An 18,754-nucleotide genomic window follows, 5' to 3' on the forward strand; every position below is an offset into this window, starting at 1 on the left:
CGAGTAGAACAAGTCATAGAGAGCTTGGCTGCATACTCTGCCGTCACAGATTTACACATTAATAGTAGCTCTGCCACTGTTTTAGTCATTGTTTGACATCAAGTTGCTCAGTCTGTGATGCGTCCTCTAAAGACCCGGCAATTCAATCAATTTCCCGGCACATTTGCAATGTAATGCAATGCAGATGTGCACACCGCTCCCTACCGAACAAGATGGGTAGCTCGGTCAGCAGGGAGCTGAAGAAGAGCGGCTACTGACGTCACTCTGCTGCGCCGCTCAGAATGCTTTTTCGTTCATTTTGCATTTCTGCAAATGCATTTGAATTTGAATTGTGGTCACGATTTTACAGCCACGTTCTTAAAATGAAAATGCATTTCTGGAAATGCATTTGAATTTGAATTGTGGTCACGATTTTGCAGCCACGTTCTTAAAATGAAAATGCATTTCTGGAAATGCATTTGAATTTGAATTGTGGTCACGATTTTGCAGCCACGTTCTTAAAATGAAAATGCATTTCTGGAAATGCATTTGAATTTGAATTGTGGTCACGATTTTGCAGCCACGTTCTTGAAAATGAAAATGCATTTCTGGAAATGCATTTGAATTTGAATTGTGGTCAGGATTTTGCAGCCACATTCTTAAAATGAAAATGCATTTCTGGAAATGCATTTTAATTTTCAAATTTTACATTGCAACTTGAATTTTGGTATCTATTTGCTGGGGCATGTTTTGAAAATTAAATCTCAAATGTCTATTTCTTTTTCATTTTAATTAAGTGAAAGATTGAGCACTCTTGAAGAAGAAAATTTAAATGCAAATAGGATGATTGATTACTAATTTCATTTATGAGTCAAATAATGCAGCCACATTCTTAAAATGCAAATGCTTTTCTGGAAATGCAATTGCATTTGAATTTTGGTAACGATTTGCTTCCATAGATGATGGTGTTGATGATGATGGTGACGACCCCTCCTTCTCCACTTATCTCCACCTCCTTTGCTCTTTCCTCTCTCAGTCACGACTGTACAGACTACTCAATGTGACTCAGCACAGCTTTTTGGGTCTCTCTCGCACGCAAATAACAACCGTCCAAAATGTTACGGTTCTAGCATAGTAAAAATAGCACCACAGGCTTTAAAAAAGAGCTCGTATTTGGAAGTTTATGTCGTGTTCCTAACAGCGTCACAGCCTCATCATATCACACTCAACATGCTTCATGGCTGTTCTGTCCACAGAGATTGAATGGATTCATTTATTGAGACCGAATAGCATCATCGTCACGTTCATTCAATTTTTTTGCGCTCGTGATGTGTCAGTGGATTTTTAGGTATCCATCACGAATGCCTGTAGAATAATGATGTCTCGTCAGTGAGCGTGCCTGTGTGGGTCCATGTCCTTCAGCTCACTGGCTGTTGGAGCTGCCGTTACCATCACCGACAACACTGTGGATCGGGGACTGATTCGGGACCGCTGCTTATTCTGCAGCCCAAGACACATAACCGCGTGGATTTAACGGGTTGTATTACTACTGGATGCACGAGATGGAATGCCGAGTGTTGTCGATCCAGAGTCACGTAGTCAGGGGATATGTGGGCAACAAATCGGCGTCGTTCCCGTTGCAGGTACAAATGTCTTTTCTGATAAGACATAAATGTTTCAGTAGTCCGTAAATAAAAATGCATCATGACAGTTGCTCTGATGTTGTCTAGCCGGTAAAAGTGTGGTTTACAGGGCAAGTGCAGGTACAGAAAGGTCACATGGCTAAATACCCTTTCGGCGCTAGCTGGCATGTTTATTAGAACTTAAATTGACATGTTTTACAGTGTTGACAGTTCCAAGATGGACCAGGAAAACCTGGCTAGCATCATTCCTATCTAGTAACATGACTGAATGTCACGTTCCTATGATTATTGGCAACATGGTCTCTCCACGAGCGGCAGCTGTTACATCCTACGCCGGTCGAACAGTCCGTTTCCAAACTAAGTGATCTGTGAGACATCCTCCTCATCCTCCTCCTCCATCATCTTCATCATCCTCATCACCATAAACATTGTCAGCACTAGAAGTAGCCCTCTAAATCACTATAGGCACGCGTTAGGGACGCCCGTGTTTGACTGTTATTGATACCGAATGGTTTCCGGTGTGGATACTGAATTATTTCCTCAGACTTATTATATGGTCATGTCAGTCACATGAAGAAGATTGATGATGGTGATTATGAGAGTGGTAACGGAGATGATGAGTGGGGATATCCTCTGTCTTCGCTATCTTGAAGCAGCAGGCGCTGCATGACAGCGAGACTGACGTCTGAGGAATGTGATTGGCTTGTACCTGGTTGACGTCACCGCAAAGGGACCGTGATATTTTTTTTTTTTTTTTTTAGCATATGGTCACCCTGATGGAGCAAACGGTGTTATTGTTCTAGATAGAGTACCCACTGTTGTTTCTCTGGAAACTCCTAGAACATAAACTGGCCTAGTGTGATCTGTCCTGGCCTATGCCGCTGTTCTATCACTGTTTAAACGTTTGTCTGTCTGTCTGTCCTCAGGTACTGGGCTTTGAGGTAGATTCTATCAACTCTGTGCAGTTCTCTAATCACACAGGTAGGTGCATCCTGAGCTGTCTGCTTGTCTGACTGTATTTTTCCAGGCCAGAAGCATCATGGTCCTGTCCTTGTGCAGTAGAAGACAGGATGTTTTTTGGCCGTCCGCTGAAATGTCAAATGATTCCCCCTTCAGTTTTTGGAGCTAATTAATTGACCATTGAGGAGATCTGAATGTGTAATTGGGTCGGCTTAGACCACATAGCTGAGGATCCGTCTGGCAGGTTTCGATGGTAAAGCTGCTCTGATTCTCTCTGCTTTAGTCTCACAGCTGACAACACTCAGCAGCTGCCTGCTGCTACTACCCACTGCTCTGTGTGTGTGGGTGTGTTTGTGTGTGTGCGTGTGTGTGTGCGAGCAGCTGAAAGTCTGCTCCCAGCATAGAGTCAGAATTGCGACAGCAGCAAATGATGACGACAGAGCCAGCCCTTATCACAAAGATTCCCTCCTCCTTGTGCGCATACACACACACACATACACACACACACACTAGCTCGGAAGAGAGCAGAGGCGACTGTTCTTCGCTCTCAGCCCTCGGGCTTTCTTCTGGCCTGTTGCTAGGCAACCAGCAGCACACCATGTGACCTGCTTTGGTGACTCACCTGAAATGTGACATCACGACTCCTGCAGCAGCGATGGTGTCTGTGAGAGCAGCCCCCACCTCGTCCCCCCTCCTCACCCCCGGTTGGAGGGACTGCTAGCCCCGAGCTCAGGCCCACTACCCCCAGCCCTTTCCTGGGCTGCTCTGCCACCACGGTAGGGGGCTTTTATTGGGCCTCCTGCTCCCCCGGCTGGGGATTCAGATGTGTGTATGGAAGAGCTGAAAAGAGAGAAGAACATGGAGAGATAATTGAGAGGAATTAATATTTAAAGGGATGTTGTGAACTGAACTGTACTGACAAGGTCCTGTAGGTCTCCTAGGTAACTGTTTCAACTCCCAGCTGACACCCTAGGTTTCTAAGGATAAGGACCACTGTCTTCTAAGTTCCTGACCTCTGTCTCCTCGGTTAGTGACTCATGACCTCTGTCTCCCAGGTTACTGACCCCTGACTTTTCTCTCAGGTTACTCCCACTGGAAAGGCCAGGTGCTGACAGCTGACGAGCTGCATGTTCTATATGAGGGGATCAAGCTGAACAACGTCCATCACTACGACTACGTTCTCACAGGTGAGAGAGGGAGGGAGAGAGAGAGAGAGAGAGAGAGAGAGAGAGAGAGAGAGAGAGAGAGAGAGAGAGAGAGAGAGAGAGAGAGAGAGAGGGAGGGAGGGAGGGAGGGAGGGAGGGAGGGAGGGAGGGAGGGAGGGAGGGAGGGAGAGAGGGAGAGAGGGAGAGAGGGAGGGAGAGAGAGAGAGAGAGAGAGAGAGAGAGAGAGAGAGAGAGAGAGAGAGAGAGAGAGAGAGAGAGAGAGAGAGAGAGAGAGGGAGAGAGGGAGAGGGAGAGGGAGAGGGAGAGGGAGAGGGAGAGGGAGAGGGAGAGGGAGAGGGAGAGGGAGAGGGAGAGGGAGAGGGAGAGGGAGGGGGAGAGGGGGGAGAGGGGGAGAGGGGGAGAGGGGGAGAGGGGGAGAGGGAGGGAGGGAGGGAGGGAGAGAGGGGAGAGAGGGAGAGAGGGAGAGAGGGAGAGAGAGAGAAAGGGGAGGGGGGAGAGAGGTTCAGAGGGAGGGTGGGAAGAGGGAAGGAGGGAGACAGAGGGAGAGAAAGAAAGAGGGAGAGGGATACAAAGAGTGAGAACGAGGGGAGAGAAAGAGCGGGAGCAGGAGAAAGACATGGAGGGGGAGACAGTGAAGGTTCTTCCTCCTAGTGAGACTGCTGAGGTGTAAAACACTCCCAGCGGCAGGAACCTGCTATCTGTCAACACACTCTTACGCACAGACACACACACACTTTCACACACACACTTTCACACACACACACACACACGCACCCACACTTATGACCTCAGTCCGAATTCCATCAGCTCTCTTCCTTCTTATGACCGTTCCCCATTCAGTAACAGCCAGAACACACTTAGTTCCCCCCCCCCCACACACACACATGCACACACACACGTGTGGGTGATGTTGCATCTAAATGGTTGATTGTGTTTCTCGCCAGGCTACAACAGAGACACATCCTTCCTTGAGATGGTGGTGGACATCATTCAGGAGCTGAAGAGAGCAAACCCTAACCTCGTCTATGGTGGGTACCACATGAATATACATGTGTGTGTGTGCGCGCGTGTGTGTGGGGGGGAAACTAATTGTGTTCTGGTTTAATTTGACAGTGTGTGATCCAGTACTGGGAGACCATGGCTCTATGGTAAGTTCTTGATTTCTTGGAAGGGCATGTGTGTGAATATGCCAAGTGTGTGTGTGAAGTGTGTATGTGAGTGGAGCAGCATGGGAAAGAACACATTTCATTTCACACTGACAGATGCCATTAGCCTGAGCTGCAGAAAGAATTATGCGGAATCATTGACGCTATTGTGACTCATCAGTGTGTGTGTGTGAGAGCGTGTGTGTCTGTGTGCCTGCCTCTGTTCCTGTGCATGCTTGTGTGTTTATGTGACAGATGTATGTGTGTATGTAACTTATTTGTGTGTGTGTGCGTAATTGATGTGTGTGTGTGAGACTGGGTGTGTGTTGGACCTATGTGTTTGTATGTAACTTGTGTGTGTGTGTGTGTGTGTGTCCAGTATGTTCCCGAGAACCTCCATCCTGTCTACAAGAACAAGGTGGTTCCTGTCGCTGACATCATCACACCCAACCAGTTTGAAGCAGAGTGAGTAAAGAACATAGTCTGGCTGTATTATACTTATATCTTACTGTAGTAATACTATAGTTATACTTGGAGGTGGTTTGGTACTACAGTACTTCAATTCTGCAGCAGGCAGTTGGCTCCCTCTGCTGGACACTCTGAGTATTGCACAATGAAACTGACATGGATTTTCACATTGTGTGTGTGTGTGCTAGGTTGTTAACAGGGAAGAACATCAGCACAGAGAAGGACGCTGTGGAGGTAAGTGTGTCTCTGGAACTCACCAGCAGCACGACACCTGAGAAACCCAAAACTAAAACATCCTGTCTGGCTCCACTCATATCCTGTGTGTGTGTGTGGCCAGGTGATGGACCTGCTCCATAAGATGGGTCCAGACACGGTGGTGATCACCAGCTCTGATCTCCCCTCCCGCCTTGGAGACCGCTTCCTGGTGTCCCTGGGCAGCCAACGGACTGGTACGTGTGTGTGTATGTGTGTGTGTGTGTGTGTGTGGTGTTCTTCACCTGTAGCACTGTTTGGGAGATGTTGAAGAGGTGTGTCTGTGCTGTGTGTCAGTGCTGCCAGATGGGACCAAGTCCACCCAGCGTGTCAGGATGGAGGTGCCCAAGGTGGATGCTGTGTTTGTGGGGACAGGAGATCTGTTTGCTGCCATGCTGCTCGCCTGGACACACCACCACCCCAACGACCTCAAGGTCTGAACACACACACACACAGACCCTTTTTACTCAAATCACTACCTTAACGACCTACTGGTCTGAACACACACACACACACCTCATAAGCCCATTGCAACGCCAGCTGATTATAACCTTCCTCCTGTGTCTAGACTGCGTGTGAGAAGACCTTCTCAGTCATGCATCACGTGATCCAGAGGACCATCTCCTATGCTCACGGTGAGACACACCCTATTTATGACATCACACCCTACTTATGACATCACACCCTACTAATCACCTCACACTCTACTTGTGACATCACAGCCTACTCATCACATGATACCCTTACTCTGGGGTGGATCAGGACCTTCCCCAGCGTGTTTTCACATGCGCTGTGTTTGGTGTGTGTGTGTGTTTGCTGTGTGTGTGTGTGTTGACAGACCTGGCGGGCCCTGGCCGGCGTCCCAGCCCCCCCCAGCTGGAGCTGAGGATGGTTCAGAGCAAGGCTGACATTGAGGAGCCCGCCATCGTCATGGAGGCCACCGTCCTATAGAGGCCCCGCCCCCCCCACCACGGCCCCCCAGCCCCCCCCCCCCCCCATGCCCCCCAGCCCCCAAACGACCCGCCCTTGCCCCAACGCCACAATCGCACAATGTATAGATGTTGTCATCTGACCCGTAACGTGACATTGCCTTAGAATCTTAACAGCACAGCACATCATAGGAGGAGGAGGAGGGGTGGAGAAGAGGAAGGGTGGAGAGGAGGGGTGGAGAGGAGGAGGGGTGGAGAGGAGGAGGGGCGGAGAGGAGGAGGGGTGGAGAGGAGGGGTGGAGAAGAGGAGGGGTGGAGAGGAGGAGGGGCGGAGAAGAGGAGGGGTGGAGAGGAGGGGTGGAGAGGAGGAGGGGTGGAGAGGAGGAGGGGTGGAGAGGAGGGGTGGAGAGGAGGGGTGGAGAGGAGGAGGGGTGGGGAGGAGGGGTGGAGAGGAGGAGGGGTGGGGAGGAGGGGTGGAGAGGAGGAGGGATATAGAGGAGAGGTGGAGAGGAGGAGAGCAGTGATTCTCTAGTTGTATCTCTTCTATTCCCTCGTGGATGGAACTCAACATTCTGGTTGGTCCTGACTAAATCGCACAAACACACTCATAAACAGCCACAAACACACTTAAAAGCACACACTCTCTCACAAACACACGCGCTCACAATAACACACACTCACCAACACACACGAAAACAACTGGAATCTCACTAAGAGAACAGCTCTAGAACCACTGCTCTGGAATCTCACTAAGAGAACAGCTCTAGAACCACTGCTCTGGAACCTCACGTAGGGTACAGCTCTAGAACCACTGCTCTAGAATTCTCCTAAGGGAACAGCTCTAGAACCACTGCTCTAGAATCCTCCTAAGGGAACAACTCTAGAACCACTGCTCTAGGACCACAGCTCTGTAGAATCTGACCCACTGATCTTCAGTGGTAGTGTGTAGGGGTGTGTCTCAGTGCAGAACCAATCAGGGGCTGGCTCTGGTCTGATTGACAGGCGTTTTCTCCTCAGCTTCTCATCAACAGTGACCTGTTCCATCTGTGTTCTGGTGTACCTGTAAATGTGGTGTTAATGTGTGTGTGTATGTATGTGTGTGTACGTGTGTATGCATATGCGTGTGTGTGTTAATGTGTGTGTGTGTGAGAAGAAAACTGTGTGTGCGTGTGTGCGTGTGTATTTCTGTGATTTGATGTGGTGTATGGGGGCTAAAAAAGTAGAATGAAAAAGCCAGCAGGATTGGTCAGACAGCAGGGGTCAGGGGTCAGCCTGGCCGGGTCAGAGACGCTGACCCTGCTGCTGCCACGGGTCTCGTCTGGGCAAGTACAGGTTGGCAGTGCCAACTACAATGCTACTGTGTGTGTGTGTGTGTGTGTGTGTGTGTGTGTGTGTGTGTGTGTGAAAGGAGAAGTGGTTTCTAGCAGGGTAGCTTACCAAGAAGAAGGCTAGTTAATGTATTTCATGGATGAGCATGAAAAACCATACAAAGACAGCTACCATGGCAACAAAGAGGACATTCCAGGGGGGTGGGGGCTGGGGTCTATACTGAACTGTATAATGATATATTGTATATGTCTTATTCTGAACTGGTCCATAGTGCTGTGGGCGTGCGTCATGTCTGTGTGTGTGGGAGAGAGAATGCGAGTGAATCCTGGATTGCTTGCCTTAGGCAACAGGATCTGAAACTACAAGTCCCAGAATGCACTGTGCCGTTGTGAAGACGTCATTACAAGAAGAGGAACTGTGACCCAGGCTCCACTGAATGACCCCCCTTGACCTCTGACCCTTGACCCTGGCTTCTGCTAGCTGGCTCTGTTGATCGTGTCCTCCTCCATGTTTTCAGTTGTCAGGGACTCTGACATGTCTGAAGAAACTGTTTGGTACCGTTTCTAGTGCTAAGTATTTTATAACATGTTACAATAAAGATTGTAGTGTACAAATCCACATTTATAAGATGTAAGATGTATGTTAAGATGCAATAAAGATAAAGTCATGATTCTATTATCAACCTACTGATCTAAACTCTTTGTTTTGAGGTCGTATATGTGTGTGTGTAGGCTTTAGCAGACACCAGATGGTGTGTGTCTGGGTGTGTATGGGCCATATAGATCCCTGACCCCCCCCCCAACAACCCCCTAACTAACAGCAATATTACTAATCTTACCACACACAGTACACACTACACGCAGTACTAACACGGGTGCTAGTGATGAAGGTTCAGGACAGATAATGAACCCCTGTGTCGGTGCTCCGGTCTTTGGTCAGAGCTGAGGTGTGGTGGGGAGGGCAGAGTCCTCACTGACACACACTCTACACTATACACAGACGTATACATATATGCATACGGTACACACACACACACACACTCATATACAGCTCTTGAAAAAGTGGAGAGACCACTGCACCTTTTTCTTTCATAAAAAAATAAAGTTGAAAAGGACAATTTTGAGTGAGGAACAGAAGGGTCGAATTAAAGGCCACTGCAAATGTTACCCTTGTATGTTTGGTATTTGTTACAGTTTTTCCACTTGCACTCACTTGTGTGTGTGTATGTCATAACGTGTGTGTGTTGTATGTTAAAATACAGTCTCATCATGTCTCATATGAGAATACCTTTTTTCAAATACACGTTCAAATCTCAGAGCAAGTCATTTTTGTTCACACCAGATTTGAATTTCTTATTAATTCTAGCAGATTGCACGTGTATGCAATAGTATTCACATTGAATGGACATTGTTGTACAGTACAGTAAGCAATCAGTGTCAACAAAAAAGTTCAACAAAACTGAAATTTGGATAAGACACATTTCCACATTGGCTGCTCCGAAATATTTTGAGCGAGTTGTAAGTGTGTGTGTTTGTGGAAATGAGGCAGTGCAACAGACTCACTAATGGGGGATGAACTTTAGTAACCTGTGGTGTGTGTGTCGACTGCCAGCTATTCGTCTGAGAGGATCAGGTGATTGTAGACACCCCCACAACCCTCTCCTCATGCCCCCCCCCCCCGCACACACACACTTCTACCAGCTGGCCCTCCCTCTTTTTTCTATGCTCTCCCCCTTTTATTCTCTCTCCTTCTCGTTCTCATTGGCACTGAGGCAAGCGTGTAAAGTTCACTCCAGTCCTCTTGGGAGTGGTGTGTGTGTCTGTGTGTGAGAGAGGAACTAAGGACAGAGTTCAGCCCAACCCTCCACCCGTTCTCTCCTCCTCCTTCTCAGTTTCAGAGTGGCGTTCAGAGAGCGGCGTTCAGAGACCAGCGTTCAGAGAGCAGCGTTCAGAGAGCGTGTCGCCCAGTCTTCAGTAGTCTCAGGTAAGTGCTGCCTCTGCTTTGTCCTGCTTAGTGTGCATGTCATCATAGTAACGTTGACCCAGGTTGAGGGTTGTAGTTCCTGTTTAGGGTTGATGTGAAAACTTCCTTTCCTGCTGCTTACTGTATTCATATAAAGAGAGAGCAAAGCTGAAGATTAAGGCTGTCTGAGTTTGTGGTTTTGTGTGTGTGCTGGTGTTGGTGGGTGTGTGTGTGTGGGGGGGATTTATGGCTGGGCACTGTTCCAATTAGGTGAAAGGGTGTGTGACCAGCATGAGTGTGTGTCAGCAGCTATGTATACTTGCCTGGAGTACAGTACATTCGTGTGTGTGTGACAGTGTGTGTGTTAGTGTGTGTGTGTGTGTGTGACAGTGTGTGTGTGACAGTGTGTGTGTGTGTGAGACAGTGTGTGTGTTACAGTGTGTGTGTGTGTGTGACAGTGTGTGTGTGTGTGACAGTATGTGTGTGTTTCTGAGACAGTGTGTGTGTGACAGTGTGTGTGTGACAGTGTGTGTGTGACAGTGTGTGTTTGACAGTGTGTGTGTGTGACATTGTGTGTGTGTGTGACAGTGTGTCGCTGGAGTCTGATGACATGTATCTGTCCTGCAGGTAGCCTCCAGCCCAGACAACACATGACTGCTCAGTTCTACAGAGGGGGTGTGTGTCTCTGAGAGTGTGTTGTGTGTGTGAGCACCTCTGTATGAGTCTGAATCTGAGCTTGTGAGTGAGTGTGTGTGTGAGAGTGAGTGAGAGTGTGTGTGTGTGTGAGTGTGTGTGTGTGAGAGAGTGAGTAAGTGTGTGTGCGTGTGCCATGGCCCTTCTGGACAGTATGAAGAGGCTGTTTGTGTTCCAGCTGTTGTTGGGCCTGGTGTTTGTGGTCAGCGGCCTGATCATCAACTTCCTGCAGCTGCTGTCCTGCATCCTGTGGCCTTTCAACAGAGCACTGTACCGACGGCTCAACTGCCGCCTGGCCTATTCCCTCTGGAGCCGTACGTACAACACACACACACACACACAAGACCACACTTACACACACACCCATAAAAAAGACAGAGGTAACAGGTTGTTGGCCGTCAAGAGATAGAGGTTTGAGAGAGATCAAGAGATAAACAAATAAATAAGATAGAGAAGGTAGATAAGATATATATTGTGTGTGACTGCAGAGTTGGTGAATACCCTGGAGTGGTGGTCAGGGACCGAGTGCACCCTCTTCACCGACCAGGCCACGGCGGACCGCTTCGGCAAGGAGCACGCCATCATCATCCTCAACCACAACTACGAGATTGATTTCCTGTGTGGTTGGACCATATCTGAAAGATATGGAGTGCTAGGGGTTAGTAAAGGGAGTCAGGTGGCTAAGCGGTTAGGGAAGCGGGCTAGTAATCAGAAGGTTGCCAGTTCGATTCCCGGCCGTGCCAAATGACGTTGTGTCCTTGGGCAAGGCACTTCGCCCTACTTGCCTCGGGGGAATGTCCCTGTACTTACTGTAAGTCGCTCTGGATAAGAGCATCTGCTAAATGACTAAATGTAAAATGTAAATGTAAAGATCACACCATGTGTCTGTGTGAGGATGTACTGTGTGTGTACAGTTAGTGTGTGTGTGTGTGTGTGTAATACCTGTTTTCTTCCCAGAGCACCAAAGTGCTGGCGAAGTATGAGCTGCTGAAGGTACCTCTGATTGGCTGGACGTGGTACTTCCTGGAGATTGTGTTCTGCAAGAGGAAGTGGGAGGATGACCGCGACGCCGTTCTGTCAGGGCTGGCCAGTTACAAAGACTACCCCGAGCACATATGGGTCAGTACCACTATGTGTGTGTGTGTGTGTGAGAGAGAGAGAGAGAGAGAGAGAGAGAGAGAGAGAGAGAGAGAGAGAGAGAGAGAGAGAGAGAGAGGGAGAGAGAGAGAGAGAGAGAGAGAGATTGAGAGAGACAGAGAATGTGAGTCAGTATGTCTTTATGTATGAGTGTGACAATGACTTCTCTCCTGGAAGTCGCTTTGGATAAAAGCATCTGCTAAATGCATAAATGAGTGTGTGTATGTGTGCACGTGAGTCATTGTGTAATCGTGTGTGTGTGTGTGTGACCGAGCAAGAGTGTGAGCATCTGTCTGCGTGAGCGTGTGTGCACGAACGGGTGTCTGTTCGTGGCCGTGTGTGTAAGTGTGTGTGTGTAACAGCATGTCTTGTCCGCAGCTGTTGTTGTACTGTGAGGGGACCCGGTTCACCAAGGAGAAGCATGAGTTGAGCATGCAGGTGGCAGACAGCAAGGGCCTGCCCCACCTGAAACACCACCTCCTGCCTCGCACCAAGGGCTTCACAACCTCAATGGCCTGCCTCAGGGGCACAGGTACACACACACACACGCACACAGTCACACACACAGACACACTCACCTGACTCAGGCTGACGCGTGTGTTCGCTCCCCAGTGTCAGCCGTGTATGACGTGACGTTGAATTTCCGTGGCAACGAGAGGCCAACCTTGCTGAGCATCGTCAGGGGAGACAAGTATATGGCCGACATGAATATCAGGTAACCCACCTGTACACACACCGGAGCAAACTGTATCTCCTGTCACACCTGTCCTGCAGAGCCACATCGCCCCCTGCTGGAAGGATGAACACTTGCACTGCCTGGTTTGCAATTTGCAAATACAGGAATCTGGTTAGATAGGACTGGATCAATGTCCCACCACATCTCAAAGCTTCAGTCAAAGGTTAGGTCGAAAACTTGTTCAACTTGTACCCTGACAAAATCACTCTCATCCACATGACCAACCTCCCCATGTTGGATTATGGTAATATAATCTATGTTATAGATCTGCATCCAAACGCTTAGCAACAAGTTTGACACGCTTTACCACTCTGCTATCCGGTTTGTCACAAACACCTATCCCTGCCCTGGCCCCCTCTGCACTGGTTAGCTCTTATTTACAAATCTCTCCTGGGTCTATCACCCCAACTGAATTCATCCCTGACTGCATATTCTTTTTGTTGTTGCTCCTTGAGGTTCACACATTACATAATTTCATGATGTTCAGCTTTCATGCACGCATGTCCTTCACTCTTGTTTTTACTGTTGTGCTCTAGGAATCCTTGTTTTCTTGTTTTATCTTGCGGTCCTTTTCCTCTTTCCCCTCCAGTGACTTTTGCCACATTCCAGGCTGTCATTGTAAATGAGAATTTGTTCTTAATGACTTGTCTGGTTAAATGAAGAAATGTCAGCCTGGTCTCTAGTGTCTCACTGTGTGTGTGTGTGCGTGTGCTGTCTCTCCAGGCGTTATGCTGTGGATGAGATTCCTGAAGGTGAAAAGGAGTGTGCTGATTGGCTTCATAATCTCTACCAGGAGAAGGTAGGGCCTTGACTAATCTAGCCTGCTTTCTCACTCCATGATCAGCTAGTGTAGCCTGGCCTATCTCTCTGGGATCGAATATGCTGAGCTGAAATAGCAGTGACATCATTGTATGAACGTGAGATTTCTGTATAAAGTCTAGACAATAATGTCAGTTAAAAGTGTTGTATGAATGTTGTACATATGTGTGTGTTGTTGCAGGATTCACTACAGGACTACTACATCAAAGAGGGCTGCTTCCCCGGCCCCACTATCACTCCCCCCCGACGACCTTGGACACTCCTCAACTTCCTGGTCTGGGCGGGGCTTTTGCTCTGGCCCCTCTCCTCATTTGCCTGGGGCATCATCGTCAGTGGCAACCTTGTCCTCAGTCTCGCCTTCCTTGGCGGGCTTTTCATTGGTGGGTAAACAGACCACTTGAAAGACGGTCAGACAACCTGCCAGCTACCCAGTCAGTCTTTCAGTCAGTCAGTAGTCAGTCTGTCAGTCAGAGAACAGTTCAGTCAGTCAGGTATGCAAGGTCATAAACAAGGACAGTTTCAGGAAGTATACTGACCTGCTGTACCCCCCTCCCCCCCTCCTCCCCCCAGCCTCCGTAGCCATGCAGCGCCTCATCAGCGTATCGGAGGTGAAGAACACGGGTTCCTCTTATGGAAACCAGGCCAGCAAGAAGCAGGACTAACCCCAACCTAGACCAGCAGGACAGGACTAGAACTGCTACGGACCCCTCCACTCTGGACTGCTCAGCTCCACAGTGCTGGGAAAGCTCCTCTGGAACTATGACTAATCTAACAATTACTTGGGTGGAGTCATTTTTTTTTATTTTAGGCCAAAGTAAGTTTCAGAAGGTGGTTTGGTCAAACTGAAACTAACATGATGTAAGATACATGTATGTTTCACACAATTAAAAGAAGTGAAAAGTCTGGAATTGGAAACATTGAACACGTTATGCTGAAATACTTGCATTTTTTGGTTAAGGAAGTAGTTTAGTAATAAGTAATTTACCACAAAGCTGCATAATTAAATGTAAAAGACAACTGAAACGGCTAATGTCTGTTAGTCTGTAGATTCAATAACTGCTGTAATAAGAATAATAAAGCCTTGAAATCAGTGAATACATTAATTTATTCAGCCTAGTGTAACAGTGCGTTCACACTGCAGCGTTTTTTAACGCTCTGCATCGCTTGCCTTCCCACAGTACACCACGCTCGGGGGCGTGTTAGACAAGTTAATACAGAGTTGTAGTTCTCTAAGGTCACTGTTGTAGTCATGGCCAAGCGTGCAGATTTGGGTTCATGTACTCACAATATCGATCAAAATACCACTTTTACACAACATTTATATAAATGCAAGATTTTACTAGTGCAAGATTACAGTAGAATACATGTTACGCCACCGGTCACTCAACCAGTCGTTTGTAGGCTGGGCTAGCGAGCTAGCAGTGGCACAGAACAGTCACGTAATGTGACGAGACTGAATTTAAAAGTAGGCTATAAAAACACAGTAGGAACAATGACGACATCGGCAACCATGCACCATGCATTATTAGTTTAATGTAATCTTTAAATTCAGGCTCGTCACAATAGTAACTTTGTTCTGAACAGAACTGGGTGTGCAGACACATACGAAAAGTTTCTCCTCCATCTTGAAATTGTGAAACCTAGAAATGTTTATCATGACCAAAGGTTGCTACGTTACAAGAAACAAGAAAACAATCCGATTGGCCAACGCTAGCGTTTTCACGCTCCTCATTTACATAAAGTTGAGAAAATCCAACTTGCAACGCTCCGCTCCGCTCCGCTCGCCTTCCCACAATGCCCTACGCGAGCGTCAACGCCTGGTTTCATTGAAAATGAATTGGAAGCCGACGCCACGCGCCGCCCGCTCCGCTGCAGTGTGAACGCACTGTAATGCTTGTCATGAAATATTTGTACCCACAAACAAACCAACTCAACATTTATCTTTCTTCTTCCTCCCCCTCATCCCATAAGTCTTCTTTCTAGTTATCTCTCCCCCAGTCAATTTGATCTCTCATCTATGTTCAATCCTGAAAAAACATCTTCTTTCTTTGGGAGCCTTGTCTGTCTCAGTACAGAACTTTTATTTTGATATGCGCCGGATATGGGGTTCATTTGCAGCACAGAGCACTTCCCACAACAAGATTCCTGAAGAGCTGAAGCCAGACAAATAGCTGGCCAGCTGCGTTATTTACTATGTAGCAGCTAGCCAACCAGCAAGCTAACGTTGGTTCAACTAGCAAGATGAACGCATTTTGCTGCCTGACAACCAGTCAGTTACATGGCACTATGTACAGTAAGGCTAGCTAACATATTTCATTTGGTTTGTGTCATTAGGTTGACAAGCGAACTAGCTACCTAAATGGCTAGCTAGGCGTCATCAGTATTTAGATCTGGTGGTACTAGTAGCTAGTCCGTATTGGTCGAGTGTGCTTTTGAAAACGAGCGATGGAAGGAGTTCTCTACAAGTGGACGAACTACATGACAGGTAAGCAGATGTTCCTTTGACAGCAGTTCTTTCGGCCAACTAACTCTGTGTGTAGCCAACTAACGGAAGCAAGCAAGTGTGACACCTGCCTCGATAGACATCTGCCAGTGTTTGTCTTCGCTCGAAAGAAGGAAGTGTGGAGCTGCCAGTGACTGATACCATCCCCGAGTAATTCTCATATGCCGCGACCTAGGGGGCGGGGCCGAGCCTAATCTACAGTCGGAATGTGTTTGCTTGTTGATGTATACTGCTGTTTATGTGCTGTGGACAGTAGTATTTGTTATGTCATGTATTGTGTGTGTATGTGTGTGTGTTGCATGCATTGCTGCTGCAGGGTGGCAGCCTCGCTGGTTCGTCCTGGACGATGGGATCCTCTCCTACTACGACTCGCAGGAGGATGTGTGCAAAGGCAGCAAGGGCAGCATCAAGATGTCTGTCTGTGAGATCAAAGGTGAACACACTGTCTGCACACAGTTGCACATGCACAACCCAAGCCGTCATGCACACACATACAACACGTACACTTCCACACACACGCACACACACACACACAGGTATGGATCTGTGCCTGTCTTCCATACCTCCCCACGGCCCAGCCCACACGTAACTGTGTGGGTGTGTGTGTGTCCAGTCCACCCCTCAGACAGTAGCCGCGTGGAGCTGATCATCCCAGGGGAGCAGCACTTCTACGTGAAGGCAGTGAACGCTGCCGAGAGACAGAGGTGGCTGGTGGCTCTGGGGAGCTCCAAGGCTGGATTACTGTACACAGGCAGCACCATGGAGAGAGGTAACACACACACACATGTAGACACACACGCGTAGACATGTAGACACACAACCAGACATGGCACACACTCAGGTGCACTCACACAAAGTAAGCCCAGAGTATGTGTGTGTGTGTGTGGGGGTCAGAGCTGACAGAAAGGACAGACAGTCTGAGGACTAAGATGTCGGAGCTGCGCCTGTACTGTGACCTCCTGGTGCAGCAGGTGCACACGCTCCAGCACTCACCCATCCACGACATCACTTCCTGCTGCGACACGCCTGGCCATGACATCCCCTCCTGCGCAGACCAACCTAGCCACGACATCCCGTCCGCCCCTGCCTCGCCCAGCTCTGAGGTAACTTCTTGGGGGTCGATCGCTGCTCTGCGTGAGCTCGAAAAACTTCACAACATTAGACCAATGCTCCGGAGAAGAACATTGTTACTCTAACACACTCTCACACACACACACTCTCTCTCTCTCTCTCTCTCTCTCTCTCTCTCTCTCTCTCTCAGACGAGACAGGAGGCATCGTCTCTGCTGAGGGCTACCTGCAGCACCTTTCTAAGGACCCTGGAGGAGTGTATGACCCTCGCCAACACACACCTCACCCCGCCGCCAGACTCACTCTCCCCTATCTCGCCCTCCCCCCTGCAGATGGCCCGGGTGAGGACCAGTGAAGTGTGTATTTGTGTACGTGTGTGTATAGTATCCGTGTGTGTAGTATCCAATGAGTGTGTTAAGTAACCATAGTTACAGTGTATATTCCTCCTGTGTAGATGAAGCGGTCCATCAGTCACCCAGGAACATACAGCTCTGACCGGTGAGATTGTACACAAACACGCACACACATGCAACCGTACAGCGTGACTTGTTTACTGAGGTGATGTGATAAGCGTGACATCATCACTGTGTGCCATGTTGTCTACAGGTCTGTCCAGCGCAGGACCAGAACCTGCTCCGACACGGAGGCTGCCTGTCCCCACCCTGCTGGACACACTGACCGTGAGACACAGTTACTTTACACACACACACACTTACCTTACACAAACACAGGTATTATTCACACACACATAGTTACTACCCACACATACACACACCGTTTCTACCAACCCACATTAACCACTTTGTTACTATACACGCACACACTTCCTTCTCTCTTTCTATGGTTACCATGGATCACAGGAGCGTTGCCGGGGGCGTTGTCGTGCCTGAAACCCAGTGTGAATGGAGACTCCGCCCCCTGCATCCCAGAGGAGAGTAGGGGAGGGGCCAGTCCCAGAGCCACGCCCGACACAGACGCCCACGAGACGGACGTGTCCATCTAGAAGTGACCGCCCTGCTGACACACCTGTCCTGTCCCTCACACCACTGACCCTGCTACCATTATGACGGACGCCGTACCAACAGACGGGTGTCACGTGCTTTTCTGTCCCCTACCAGCCCTTGCCGGTCACGTTGATAACAGTTCCCTCCGTGTCGGTGTCACAGGGATAACTGTCCCCTCTGAGAGTGTGTCACAGTCATTGGGGTCCCCTCTGAAGTATTGTAGGAGTTCCTGTGGAAGCGTGTCTCTGCACTTTAAGAACATGGATGAACACAGACGTCCTTTCTGAATGTTTTTAGAATCAATAGAAGGTGTGGGATGCAGGTCACTGAGACCAGAATTCTGTGCCAAGGACCCGGATGAAAATGTCAAAGCCTTGGCATGACATGCATACACACAATTTACTTACACACACACACACACACACAGCACACTGTATTACTGAGTCCCAGACACACTTGTGTGTATTTTGTTGCTTTAGTGCAGGTCTCTCCTGCCCAACTATGAAGGAGATGTCTAAATGAACATCCTCAGCTTAATGTTTTAAATAAAAACTTGTCTGTTAACATGTCAAACCTGTGTTAGCTACAGACCAACACACACATACAGAAGATGCAGACTGACACACACAGACAAGGACAAATGTTTGGTTTGAACATTGGTGGAGACAAACATTTTTCATCATCTTTTCTGCTGACACTATACCTCTGCCTTATTTCTAAATATTGACGTTTCAATGGTCTGCTGACATTAGTAACCTATCCTATAACCAAAGATTAGCAGTTATTTGTTAAAACATTGACATTCTCTGTTCTAATATGGATGGGCATCATATTGTTAAATGATGCTGTATTGTGAAAAAGTCACGATTTTCAATAACGACTAAATTCTCCCAGATACAGCCCAGTAGTGTTGCACGCCCACACACACATGCACACACGCTGGTGGCATCCGTCAGTTT

General features: G+C 48.3%; 3 protein-coding genes across 4 annotated transcripts; all 3 read left to right on the forward strand.

The window, feature by feature from the left end:
* Positions 1 to 1,033: 1,033 nt before the first annotated feature.
* pdxkb (pyridoxal (pyridoxine, vitamin B6) kinase b) lies at positions 1,034 to 6,798 on the forward strand. The gene is made up of 11 exons (XM_062446800.1): positions 1,034 to 1,622; positions 2,549 to 2,603; positions 3,665 to 3,769; positions 4,693 to 4,776; positions 4,862 to 4,896; positions 5,273 to 5,358; positions 5,550 to 5,595; positions 5,699 to 5,810; positions 5,911 to 6,047; positions 6,182 to 6,248; positions 6,452 to 6,798. Exons 1-11 carry the CDS (start codon positions 1,533 to 1,535, stop codon positions 6,562 to 6,564), a joined length of 930 nt encoding a protein of 309 aa, XP_062302784.1. The 5' UTR covers positions 1,034 to 1,532; the 3' UTR covers positions 6,565 to 6,798.
* A 2,921-nt stretch (positions 6,799 to 9,719) lies between these two features.
* agpat3 (1-acylglycerol-3-phosphate O-acyltransferase 3) lies at positions 9,720 to 14,313 on the forward strand. Its single transcript, XM_062447098.1, has 9 exons — positions 9,720 to 9,854; positions 10,461 to 10,840; positions 11,015 to 11,184; positions 11,484 to 11,645; positions 12,042 to 12,195; positions 12,276 to 12,378; positions 13,123 to 13,198; positions 13,400 to 13,598; positions 13,789 to 14,313. The coding sequence occupies exons 2-9, from the start codon at positions 10,663 to 10,665 to the stop codon at positions 13,878 to 13,880; spliced, it is 1,134 nt and encodes a 377-aa protein (XP_062303082.1). The 5' UTR covers positions 9,720 to 9,854; positions 10,461 to 10,662; the 3' UTR covers positions 13,881 to 14,313.
* Positions 14,314 to 15,336: 1,023 nt separating this feature from the next.
* plekha3 (pleckstrin homology domain containing, family A (phosphoinositide binding specific) member 3) lies at positions 15,337 to 18,362 on the forward strand. Of its 2 annotated transcripts, none has more exons than XM_062447429.1 (8): positions 15,337 to 15,703; positions 16,038 to 16,154; positions 16,335 to 16,490; positions 16,616 to 16,824; positions 16,983 to 17,147; positions 17,246 to 17,289; positions 17,398 to 17,471; positions 17,652 to 18,362. In XM_062447429.1, the coding sequence occupies exons 1-8, from the start codon at positions 15,664 to 15,666 to the stop codon at positions 17,792 to 17,794; spliced, it is 948 nt and encodes a 315-aa protein (XP_062303413.1). In that variant the 5' UTR covers positions 15,337 to 15,663; the 3' UTR covers positions 17,795 to 18,362. The 2 variants fall into 2 exon arrangements, with proteins under 2 accessions (XP_062303413.1, XP_062303414.1); XM_062447430.1 differs by having other exon boundaries at positions 16,983 to 17,132.
* The last annotated feature ends 392 nt before the right edge of the window (positions 18,363 to 18,754 follow it).

Source organism: Osmerus eperlanus, chromosome 21, assembly GCF_963692335.1.
Source record: "Osmerus eperlanus chromosome 21, fOsmEpe2.1, whole genome shotgun sequence".
Taxonomy (NCBI): Eukaryota; Metazoa; Chordata; class Actinopteri; order Osmeriformes; family Osmeridae; genus Osmerus; species Osmerus eperlanus.

What these genes read in the sequence shown, in the direction of transcription:
- pdxkb (XM_062446800.1), top strand. Translation starts at nt 1,533, where the DNA reads ATGCACGAGATGGAATGCCGAGTGTTGTCGATCCAGAGTCACGTAGTC. An exon ending in AAACCCTAACCTCGTCTATG is followed by an intron (nt 4,777 to 4,861) that starts GTGGGTACCACA and finishes TTAATTTGACAG; the next exon opens with TGTGTGATCCAGTACTGGGA. An exon ending in ACCACCCCAACGACCTCAAG is followed by an intron (nt 6,048 to 6,181) that starts GTCTGAACACAC and finishes TCCTGTGTCTAG; the next exon opens with ACTGCGTGTGAGAAGACCTT.
- plekha3 (XM_062447429.1), top strand. Translation starts at nt 15,664, where the DNA reads ATGGAAGGAGTTCTCTACAAGTGGACGAACTACATGACAG. An exon ending in GTGGACGAACTACATGACAG is followed by an intron (nt 15,704 to 16,037) that starts GTAAGCAGATGT and finishes TTGCTGCTGCAG; the next exon opens with GGTGGCAGCCTCGCTGGTTC. An exon ending in CCCGGGTGAGGACCAGTGAA is followed by an intron (nt 17,148 to 17,245) that starts GTGTGTATTTGT and finishes CCTCCTGTGTAG; the next exon opens with ATGAAGCGGTCCATCAGTCA.
- agpat3 (XM_062447098.1), top strand. Translation starts at nt 10,663, where the DNA reads ATGGCCCTTCTGGACAGTATGAAGAGGCTGTTTGTGTTCCAGCTGTTG. An exon ending in AAAGATATGGAGTGCTAGGG is followed by an intron (nt 11,185 to 11,483) that starts GTTAGTAAAGGG and finishes TTTTCTTCCCAG; the next exon opens with AGCACCAAAGTGCTGGCGAA. An exon ending in CCTTGGCGGGCTTTTCATTG is followed by an intron (nt 13,599 to 13,788) that starts GTGGGTAAACAG and finishes TCCTCCCCCCAG; the next exon opens with CCTCCGTAGCCATGCAGCGC.